This window comes from Physcomitrium patens, chromosome 8 (assembly GCF_059467195.1).
Source record: "Physcomitrium patens ecotype Gransden chromosome 8, ASM5946719v1, whole genome shotgun sequence".
Lineage (NCBI taxonomy): Eukaryota > Viridiplantae > Streptophyta > Bryopsida > Funariales > Funariaceae > Physcomitrium > Physcomitrium patens.
The window spans coordinates 12,345,491-12,357,500 of NC_143417.1; the positions used below are offsets into that span (position 1 = coordinate 12,345,491).

Sequence of the window (12,010 nt, forward strand, 5' to 3'; positions counted from 1 at the left end):
ATAATTTCTTAAAATATAATATTCTTAAATATAATATTTTTTTCTATTTTAAATAAATCTCTCTCTAGGTGACAATCCAATAACAAACCTTAATTTAAAGTTATGTTTTTGGCCACTTTATTAGGTTTTAGAAATTATTAAAAAAACATTGTATGATTTATTCACAATAACTCAATACTATTCTTATCTCTTCATTACATTCAGCTGCCACAAGCACTTCATGCTTGTATCAACTCCGATGTCACTCGTTAACTTACAAAATGGTAACACAACGTCAGTGCAAGGAATTTCGAGCTAGATTTTGTGTACCAGATTTCCAGGGAGCATTGTTTCCGGTGTAGCAAGTTTATAAGTCGTGCAATATGAAGAGGCAGTTCACATGCATAAAACAATGCCACAATCACTTCCATTCCCTCAACTCGGGTTTCCGGCCAACAGAGAAAAGCTCCAAAAGTCCATCATGCCATTTTGATGTGTTATTGGACTACTAACGATTCACAAATCATTATCCACAAGTTTTGGTTACAGCCTCAGGACTGCTACACTGCTTTTTATAGTATTTACCCACAAAATTAAAACTAATGTGCAGTGAAACTTTGCAAAAGTTCCCAAGCTGGCAATCAGGACCGTTACAACCTCCTAGAGATGATAAGATTGAATAGGTTATATGTCCTTGTTGACTTTGAAAGGTGTGTTGATTTCATCTTGAAAGCGTGAAGCAACCTGTTATCGACGCACCTTCATTGTTGGCGTCAATAATCCGTTCTCAACCTGCATAGCAAAAAGCAGAGAAACGCTGGGTCATTCCTTTCTCTTCGTACGAATTGGTTTATTATGTACATATAAACAATCAAAAATAGAAATACATATAGCAGCTCCAGCACAATCCTTTCACGAACTACCCGAGTAAATTTGTCACCTTAAGGATACCATATCAATCTGAAAATATTAAAAACATAAAGCGATATACTGCAATATCATGCCGTGAAATCTTCGTCAACAACGACAAATGGACCCACTGGCCAGGAAGAATTTGCCAAACTGCGCAATCCACAGCAACCAGGCAAATAATAGAAAGGCTTAGAAGGCGTTGTGAACATTCCTCTAACATGAACAAAACATGTGTAGTAACAAGTTAAAACCAAAACACATGTAGAAGAGTATTATCAAATTAACCACAGTGAATGACTCACATCCGATTCATTTCCTGATGAATAACACATTTTGAGTCATCTTTAGAGATCTCTGATGTATCTCCTTTAGATTGTTTCAACTCCTTCACTGCGGCTTGCAATTCCTCTTGGTTAGCAACTACGATTGCCCCTAACCTCCGTTGGTCTTGTCCCACAAGCACAACATTTTGTATCAGTTTGCTCTGTAGGATTGCCTCTTCAATCTCTTGCGGCTCAATATTCTCACCTGAATACATCAAAACATCCACAATTTATAACATCGAAGTTAGAAAAAATTAAATTATTTTATTCCCAGGACTAAAAAGCTTGAACGAGAAAATGAATAGCAAGAATGAAAATTCATCCGTTGAGATGACAAATAACAGCAGCTGTTATCTTCTTGGGGTTTTCTGTGTGTATGCAACATAATATGAAGGTATCGAGTTTGCCACGGGGACTTATGAACTATCCAACTATGATTATATTGTCAAAATATTCTTAACCATAATTCAATTAATGTGAGTACACACGTTTGCATGCATTATCACATATAATTGAACAGATGTATGCATGTATCCATGGTGTATTACATGACGTACTGGACCATTCCAAAAAAATCAGTTAATAAAGTCCATACCATTTGATAGGACAATAGTGTCTTTAGCACGTCCATCTAAAACAAAAAGCCCTCCACACATCCGCGCAGGCCCAACTGTTGAATGTGGAACTTCCCATCCAAGATCACCTGTCTCAAACCAGCCCTCAGTATCTGTAGCTTTACTAGTTGCTGTAGGATTCTGCACAAGCGACATTAGTGTGAGCCACAAAATCTCCCATCCAAGTAGAAAATGCTGGTCCAAAAAAGCACAGGCAGCTCGCGTTTACGGTAATCTTAAATTCGATAAAGCAAAATCTGTTGATTTTGGCTACATTCACTAACATTTCTTACTGTTACCGAAATGAATGGATTCCTAGACCTATTTAGAGCATAATCCACATTTAATGGGTTGGTTTTCTTGAAAAGTCATACCTTGTAATTGCCTTTCATTATCTGAGGACCACGGACTTTAACGGAACCTTTGATGCCTGGAGGGACAGTGTTTCCACTTTCAGGATCAACAACTTTAAACAGTCACTTAAAAATCAATGCACCTAGGATTCTTCTACCAATAATGAGGAGGTAAGGTATACTATTAAAGAAATTTCACATGGAAAATCGAAGGTCTTCGGTTCTCATTGAGGTTCATCGGTTCAAAATTATTACCAACAGGAAAATTTAAGCAGGTGATGCACACTCGGGAAGTTTATTTGTAAAACACACCTTTTTGATACCAATTGAAGCAAGAACTTTTGAGTAAACAAGTTTCTGCGCTAGAAGGTGAAATGTCAGCAGCAGAAATCCTTCAAACGTCGCCATTATCCACTCCTTGGTTGCGTCCACTTGATAGTATGATTCTCTTGCTTTCGAGACATCTCGGCCTTCTTGTATACGCTTGAAATCGACAAACTTAAGACTGAGGTCCAAGAGAGTAAGGCCGATCTGCTTTTGAATCTTGGAACCTGCTGTCAGTTGCTTTTGAACCCCACTGCACCCATATTCCCACTATGATGAATCACACAACAAAGATAAAATAGGATAGTTGTACATCATGACTGTAATCGTTGACTTACTTAAATTAAATATAAAGAAATCTACAACTATAAGATATGTTATTAAATGCAAATGCCAATATTTCATTGCAATCTTAACAATACTTTCAATTTAACGTACCTGTACAGCATATCAAACACCAGAGGGACAGAAACAAAGTAATCTGGTGGGTACCGGACCAAATCCTCCTGCAAGTTCAAGGATGATCGCATCAGTGCCCCTCAACATTGCAATACTGATGCAAAAGTTACACATCAAAATCCTCAATTTAAGTTCCGAGATACACCTGATACATCAAAAGTCAAACATACATATTAACATTCCAGAAATTATGTTTCACAAGTTTAGATTTTAAAAAATCATAAGAGAAAAAATTACGAACTGGTCTTCATATCTTGAATTTAATGGTGCTGAAAACTCAAGAATCAAGATAATTCACGAGAGAACTATACTTTCAAATATTTCACACTTGTGTACACTTGAGTAACACCACGAGAGAGTGCGAAATATTCAGCAGAACGCTCATACATGTGCCATGGTGGCAGTAAGCTCAGAAAGCGGTCACCAGGTTCTGGTTGCACAACGGACCCCAAGTGCACTATCTGTTCAAGCATACGTAGATCTTGAATCAATACCTTGAGTAAACTTGAAAACAGTGCCAATTCAACACAATCATAGAAGCTATAAAATTGTGGCTAACACGGAATTGGTACAGAAGAAGGACCTGATGAACGAGATTCGCATGAGTAAGCATAACAGCTTTAGGGCTGCCAGTGGTGCCACTTGTATAAACCAACGTCGCCACATCATCGGGACGGATAACATCATATTGAACACTCTCACCTGGTATAAATCAGTTCACGGTTTCTTCAATTTACATGATAATATAGACTTCATCCTCATTCACACGTATTTTCAAACCACTAATTAGAACCGATCATTTAAGTTCACATCCCAGCTTTCTCAGTATTTATATATGCCTTCTTAGTCTAATACATGCTTTCTCGTACAAAGATATCCTTCCCCCTCAATCTATTTTTAGTAACATCACCGTCAAATACTCTTCAAGCCGAGACACTCAAAATAGGTAGTTTCAAGTCGAAATAATGCCGCAGTAAGTGGAACCACATTTCACTCGTGCATTGCTCTGATGAGCGGCAAAGACAAAGAGTATACTGGTAAGAACCTGAATTAGCAACAGCAGCTAGAGCTTGCCGACAATTCTTTCCAGAAGCTACTAACTCCTCAAAAGAATAAATTGGATAATCCGCTTGAACCTTACTGTCTTCCAAATTGTCTTTGGAGGCCCATAGTACAATTACAAATTTAATGACATTGTTTCCCTTTAAACGGGCTGCAATCTTGTTGTAAAGCTGAAGGTTTTCAACAACCAACGCGACACTGTCACAAGATCAAGGCAGAATAAGGTTAATATATGATAGATGCTTCCAAGGCACTATTAGTTTCTAATGGCACAACTTAACAAATATTCACTAGTAAGTAAGACCTTGGAGAAATAATTTCGTTATAAAATTTATGAAGTGAATCAAGTATCAAATCCCAATTTTGCACAGCACTGATGAGACATGCAATATGGTTGCAGCTGTTAGTGTTGCAATAGCTAATTGACATTCCCAACATGCTCATTCAACCCACATAGTGTAATTATACAAAACAGTCTACAATAAGGCATAATAATCACCCCACTTTTTAATTCCGACGCACCTATCAGAATGAGTGAGAATGTGAAACAATTCATCCGCTGAAGATTTTGACCCTCTAACAGCAGCAGCAGCTCCCACAGCCATGATTACTGTAAAAGAAGTAATCTAAGTCAAGAACTAATAAAAAAAAAAGCACAGGTAGGAGATATCTACATTCTGTTTGCTGCAGATATCGAAGCTTTTGTGACTAATGTGAGGTAAGGAAACATATTACGTGTTAAAAGTCCATTTTGATCATTTGTGTTTCAGGACGTGCGCTAAAAGAGGAGTGAAACAGACAATATTGTGCAAACCTTTGTCAGCGATCAACCAGCGATAAGAATTTTTCGGCAAAGAGTGACATGTGTTGGTCTGGACAAATTCCACAGACCCGAAGTCCTTCAGCATAATCCAAGATGGATTGCTCGAGCTGCATGTAGTTGCATTTGCGCACCTAGGATCAGCACACATGGTGTTTCCAATACGTAGCAATTTGGACAATTCTGTGTGATTTGATTTCTCCCAAAGTCTTACCATGATGGGCTTGAAGAATCGCAGAACTTTTAAATGCTTGAGTAACAACGAATTAATTTAACTAATCGTTTGGCAGGGAATTTCACTGAAAAATTGAATTACATCTAGAACTGCAGGGGCAACAGTACTTTAGTGTTGGGTTTGGCTGCTCGTGTTTGTAGAAGAGAAGCAGAGGACTTTCAGAAGAAATGCTAGATCACCAGTAGCGCAGGTAAATTCAAGCAAAGCATTCCAAACACTTTATATTAAGATTGAGTAGTGGGAAATTAAACAACCAGGAGCTCAAGTAGGCTTAAAAATTGAAGAATAAAAACCTGTTTGTAAGTAAATTGAACTGGAGGTTTCCTGTGGGGGTCAATAAGAGCGATGCGATCACCATATTTTTCAGCAGCGATCTTCCAGATGTCAGGAACAGCTTTCCACTCATAAGATCTAGACGATGGGCTCTCAATGTTATTTTCGAGAAGTGGCGAACACTTCCTGTCCCCTTGGAAGTGTTGTTGTGGCTGATAAAATGCAAATGAAGATAAGAGTATTCATGAGTAACCTTTACTTTTTGGATTCAACAGTGCGATAAAACCACAATTCGCTCAGAAACAATGTCGAACGTCCTAAATGAAGAGTAAAAATAATGTATTAACATTATGACATGCATAACTGAGTTACCTCTCAGGATAAAATCATCATCGAAATACCACATGGATTGGCAAAGAAAATTAAATTGATCCTCATAATGATAAATTAGAAGCTCCACTCAGTTTCTAATTTACAAGAATTGAGCATCATTGTAATGAGAGGAATCATACTTCAATTGTGGCTAGAGGAGAAAGCAGTCCAGGAAAAATCTTGCAACCACGAGACCTCTTGAAGTTCATTCGTGCAACAAAGTCTTGACGCCATTGATTTAGAGGTGATTGTACTAGAGGTTTTGAAGGATTCCCAAGACAAGGATTCTTTGTGACTGGCTGTGCACAAGACTCCCATCCCTGAGATAGTAGAGAGTTCACTTGCATAGCCATTACGCTCAGTATGCCTACAAAATCAATCAATGGAAGCAAGTGACTTGTGCAAGTGAAAGAAGAAAGAACACTTGATCAGGAAAACTCCTCAAAAAATGATACAAGCTGAGAAATAAGGCTACAAATAAAATCTCGAAATACAAAAGTCCGACAAATTTTGAGCGTTTCAGAAATGAACACACTAATACCTTAAACTAGACAAAACCTTCAAATGTCGCTGAGCATTTGGAGGTATTAAGCTCTTGTCTATGTCCTGTAGCTGTAAACTCTATGAGAGATACTTGATCAAAACAGACGATTCTCTTGAACGCTCTCAATTCACAGAAACATGTGAGCTTCTGGAAGTACTTCGCAGCCGGACACGATAGAGAGGGAACACTACGAAGTTGGAAACCATCGAGCCTCGAATTCAAAACACGTTGACTTCATGTAGAGAAACTGCAAGGCAAAACATCCAAGAAATATAATACCTGCGGAACTCGGCACCAGAATTTGCACCCGCTGAACGTCTCAAAAAGCCTCCAACGAACCTGCCACACCTGATAATACCAAGACCAGCAGAAACAATCGGTCTATATTTTCTACTTCCTCCTGCTATCAACTCTATCCCAAAACATCACCAGCATTCAAACATCCAAACATCAAACCTCCAAAACCGACTCTAATCCAATTCTCAACTGAAAACAAGAGCCGAACAGGGAACACTTCAACGACCAATTGTGCATCGAAACAAACGCCGAAACAGACCAATTTTCGCGATAGAGGGACGAGAGACACGCCTTCAATACATACAAACGGAAGCGGATCCAAAAGTCACTAGCGAAGCAGACAACTGGTTTAGACCGCGCACATCGCAGCAACAGCGACAAGGCCACGGGCGAGACGAGGCGAGACCGAGGCCACAGTTTCGTCGCTGGAGCAGCTGATGGTAAAGTTCCGACTTACTGAGATTCAACATTCGTGACGTCGCACGGTAAAGACGCCATAGGAAGAGAAGCGCGGCAAGTGTTAGGCTCGTGGTTGTCCACATTATGTGGGAACTCGCCATCTCCCTTTCAAGGAATATCCATCCCCCTGGTTAGCAACTTTTCAATACTGTCATCATCCATGGATACACGTCTCCCTAAGCAAGTCAGCAAGTAAGCAAACAAGCAAGCTCCATTCTCAGGCTGCATGATGTGCGTGAATCGTGAGCAATGCTTCTTGTTGCGTCGTTACACCGGAGGACACGAGACACGCTGCATAATAAAGTATCTAAGATCTTCATCTTCATCTTCTTCTTGCTTCTTCTTTGTCTCTGTCTCTCTCTCCGTTTGAAGCGGAGCTGCGAAAGAGCTTTGTGTATGAGAGCTTCCCATGACATCACTTGGCACCGGGTCTATCGATCTTGCTTCCTATGACTTTGCGCACTTTCAAGCTTGGTTATCACACCACGTTCCCTTCCCTTCGTTGTGTACTTGCTGACGTGGCTGCCACCAGGGTAGTTTTCTTCTTCTTCCCCTTTTTGCCTTCTTTCTGTGAGAACGTGAAGGATAGCGCCATTGGTTGGGATAGAGCAGGAAAATATTATCTCAGATTTGTTTTTGCTTTGTTGATGCAATTGTTTTTGAGAAATTATAATGTTTACAATAGTATATATATATATATAAATAAATGTTCCAATATTTTTTATTAAGTAAACCTTGTTTTAAGGTTATGAATCAGATCTAAAAACATCAGTTTAAGGTTGATAAAATCTTTGAGACATGGGTCTAATGTATTAGTCGTTTCAGAAGTTGGGAAATTTTATTTTCAGCTGGCACGTATTCTACTAAAAAAAAGAAGTGCTATTCAACTTAAAATTTATTGCCTTTTACATTGTTGTTATTAAAGGATTGTTTCTTCAATTCTACATTTTATTACTTTGTACTTGATTGTTGTTAAGCATAATGGTTTATTGAAACCAAGGTTTGTTACATTATTGTGTGATAATTCTACTCATCTTGAAATTCTTCAAGTTTTTTTTTATTATAAACATGGTTAACTTAATCAACTAGTTTGATGAATGCATAATTTTAGATTTTTAAATTGACAAAAATAGATGTGTTCTGTTATCATGTAAACAAGGTCTTAAAACTCTGAAAAAAAAGTTATTTGAGAAGCCATACATGTACTCTCATGGTTGTATTTGTTGCTGAAGAAATACTAAAAGAGTGTAGCATTTTTCATTGTGTGTTATTTTAATTTCAAATGGTAATTGAATTTTAAGATGTTTAACTCAAATAGAATTAATGGGCATAATTTGAATATTTAAATACATGAAAATAAGCACAAAATTAGTTGAGTTTTTGTTTCTTTTTTAATATGCTGAAACCAGTCAAATGTTCCAATATACATGGATCTATTTATTACTTCAAAAATATCTTTCTTGTTTTTAATCTTAAATAAGTATTTCTCATAATTGAAATTTATTCACAAACACAATATAAACAACTCAAACTTATATTTGAATAAAGAAGTCATGAATTTAATCAGGTGAATTATAAAAATCGGTTTATATATACATGAAGTGATTGTTATTTTATTAACAAATGAAACTTCATATTTCATAATTATTGATGTATTTTGAATAAAAACTAAAACAAAAGGCACACTCTGAGTAAATTTTATTTTGTACCTTTTGCAGTACTACAATTCCAAAATTTGATTCATTCAAATGCAAAATGTTTTAAACTAAGTGCTGGGGTGAGTCCATAGTAGAATATTTGAGCCATGGATGTTCTAAACAACAAGCAGCATTTGGCCTTTTGTTGGGGTTAAGCTCCAACAAGGGAAGAATGAACTTGGCAAATTCTTTAGCATTAATTTCATCAAATCCATACTCGTTCACAAGCAACTTGTGGATTGGAAAATGGCCGCTTGGCTTTGTATGCTTCAATTTTCCATTTTTGGTAAAATAATGATGTGCATTTGCTCCTTTTTCTTTCAAGCTTTTCGGAATGGGACCAAGAATTTCCATCATTTGTGCCAAGTGGTCTTCATCTCGATTGTATTCACTTCCTCCCGTTTGAGGATCAAACAAGGTGTTCCCCGTGGCCAATTCAAATACAAGGCATCCAAAAGACCACATGTCCGCGGAGGTAGAATAATTGCACCCCAAAACTACTTCCGGGCACCGATATGGTCGAGTTTGAATATCACTAGTGAGGATTTTGTGGGTCCAACATGCGGACCCTAAATCTATGATTTTGCAACGAAGGTCAAGAAGACCCAATTCATGAGGAGACTCACCGTACAAATAGGTGGACGTTTGTGGATATTCAACTTTATGGTTTGGTGATGGTGTTTTGAATTCTATGTTTGTATTGTCATTTCTTGCAATGTCTGGATCCGAATCAATAGCTAGTCTTTCATCTTGTTCTAAATAGGATTGCACTTCAATCATTGTCATTTTGTCCCTATCATTTGCACAGTTGTCAATTTCTAAAGTGTTTGTAAGAAGAGGAGGCTCAAAAGAATTTTGAACCAAATTTAGTTTTTGTAGGTTTTTATTGTAATAATTATCATGTTTATGATATTGATGATGATTTTTACTCTTGTGATAAAAATCATTTAATTTTTTTTCTCTTTTTGGCATATTTTTTTTAAAATTCTTTTTAATATTTTTGGTTGATATGTTGTCACTTTTTCTAGTGAAAAATATCCTTGGATCATGGTGTGGATCCAAGGGAGATGTTAGTAGAATATTTTCAGGCTTTAAATCTGTGTGAATGATTTTGAGGTCATTGTGGAGGTAGTTTAAACCTACTAATATGTATTTAGTTATTCCCTTGACAACATAAAGAGGAAGTCCTTTATGTTTATTAGCTTTAATGAGTGTGAGCAAATTGTCACCTAAATACTCAAACACCATACACACATGCTTCCGATTTTGTGATACATTGTAATCAAAATGGTCTAAAAGTGTAACTACGGCTACTTCACCATCTTTTTTTCTACATGCCGCAACCTCTTGGTGAATTTTAATCTCTTCTTGAGCCACCTTCAAACAATCTCTTGAACAATTTTGGACTTTTAGGGCAACATGTTTATCATGTTGCTTGTCCCATGCCAACCACACGGTAGAGAAGGCACCACTACCCAACTTTTTTTGAATTATGTATTGCTCTTCTTTCAAAGTACTTCCAATGGTAATAGATAATGTTTCATCATTTTCACCACTTTCAACTTCCGAATTGGTAAAAATACTACTAAGGTTTTCGGAAAGGCCACCACTCTTATACTCTCTAGTGATACATTTAGAGTCTCTGGGTGAAATCATTGGTGAAGTGCTTTCATGGGTACTTGTTTCATATGTTTTCTTTGAACATTCACTTGAAAAAATTAAAGGTTTTGTTTTATTTTTGAAGGTTTTCTTAGACTCTTTACGACTTTTGTTTTTTGATGAATTGATCTTCTTAGGTTTTTTATTCATGCTTTTAAAAGCTAGAGTGGTTGTCTCACTTATGAATTTTGTTATTGATTCAATATCTGATTTGCAATCCTCCTCCCAACTGAATATATTCTTTCCTCCGTGTTTTTTCTTTGTAATTTTCTTTGTAGCTATAGCTCTGCAAGGATGTTTTTTATGCAAATTCATAGTTATACAATTAAATCTTTTGTTGATGGTTATAGTTATAGATAATAAGTTTGAAAGATTAAACTTATCATCGGTGGATTAGAATCAAAAATTTTCATTATGATAATTTATGATCTTCATCGTAAATAGAGGACTGCTTTTATGCCAAATTAATACTCTTTGAGCTTGGATTCAATTTTTTTTGCAAATTAACGTATTAAAAATTCTACAAATAACTTAAATCATAATTACAATTAAGAAAAAAATTAGGAATCTTTCATGATTAATACAAATCACTTGAAGCACTTATAGAATACTTTAAAAGATTTTCTATAAATTCAAAACTGATAGCATTTGGTAACAGAAGGTTGCAATGATTGTCTTTTTAAATAGAGATATGGAAAGTTATTAACTTAAGAATTAATCATTTGTAATAAAAGTATAACATCAGAATTAAATTTGGTATTATTTTTTAATAATTGCATTTAGAATGGAGATCTTGACAATTCAAGGCAAAATTGAGCAATAGGATCAATAATGTTTTATCTGTAGTTTTAAAAAAAATCAAGTACTGAACACCTATATGGTAAAAATCCTAGTAATATTTTTATTATTAAATACTTTATAATATTCCAAAAAATTAGTATTCAAAGAAGAAAAAAAATATTTTTACACAAATAATTTTATGATTTATTTTACATAATCTATATAAAAAATCACATAAAAATGATATTTAGTTAGAAATAAAAACATGTATTTGATAAAAATTTCAACCCTTATTGTATGATAAAATTATTATATTAAACGTTCAATGATATAATACATAATACATGCAAATGGTATGATCAAAATAATTCCTATTTAAGAACATCACGTTTACCACACAATAATTATTTTGAGTTTAAATTTTATCTCAAATTATAATAAAAAACTAAAATCATTCAATTGTATATCTTTAGTAGTTAAACATTACAATATGTAATTTCTTTGGCAAATTTAATATAAAGGCACAAAAGGAATTTTACTTTATTGAGAGTTTTTTATAAAATATGTGTACACATTAAAATTATATTTAAATTAGTTTTGTAGATCCAACTTAATAAACTTAAAATTTTTCAGGAATTATTAAAATGGTCTAATTTTTTAAAAGAAATTAATAAACATATTTTTGGAAACCAAGTCTATAACTTAAAAGAATTTAGGTTACTTAAAGCAAATTTTCATTCCATGTCACCACCACACCATGTTAGCAATGTTCAAATATCACCAACTTTTTTTAATTCTTTTTTTTAGATCCAATAAAAATTTATATTAAAATTTATTTACTGTTTGTG

At 35.3% G+C, this 12,010-nt stretch overlaps 1 protein-coding gene and 1 pseudogene across 2 annotated transcripts; both read right to left on the reverse strand.

Moving 5' to 3' along the window:
* Nucleotides 1-65: 65 nt before the first annotated feature.
* On the reverse strand, nt 66-8,352 carry LOC112285535 (long-chain-fatty-acid--[acyl-carrier-protein] ligase AEE15, chloroplastic-like; annotated as a pseudogene). Its single transcript, XR_016504519.1, has 16 exons — nt 8,227-8,352; nt 6,550-7,594; nt 5,867-6,093; nt 5,375-5,566; nt 4,841-4,956; nt 4,549-4,636; nt 4,010-4,224; nt 3,548-3,666; nt 3,276-3,425; nt 2,944-3,011; nt 2,494-2,758; nt 2,203-2,258; nt 1,810-1,969; nt 1,194-1,419; nt 920-1,041; nt 66-771 (listed from the first exon to the last, which is right to left on the reverse strand). The product of XR_016504519.1 is annotated as a long-chain-fatty-acid--[acyl-carrier-protein] ligase AEE15, chloroplastic-like (transcript).
* Nucleotides 8,353-8,735: 383 nt separating this feature from the next.
* On the reverse strand, nt 8,736-11,759 carry LOC149988475 (uncharacterized). Its single transcript, XM_090252603.1, has one exon. The coding sequence runs from the start codon at nt 10,695-10,697 to the stop codon at nt 8,787-8,789; it is 1,911 nt and encodes a 636-aa protein (XP_090108729.1). The 5' UTR covers nt 10,698-11,759; the 3' UTR covers nt 8,736-8,786.
* Between the last annotated feature and the right edge of the window lie 251 nt (nt 11,760-12,010).

Bases quoted from the DNA above. Each gene is read 5' to 3' on its own strand.
- LOC149988475 (XM_090252603.1), bottom strand. From the start codon at position 10,697: ATGAATTTGCATAAAAAACATCCTTGCAGAGCTATAGCTACAAAGAAA.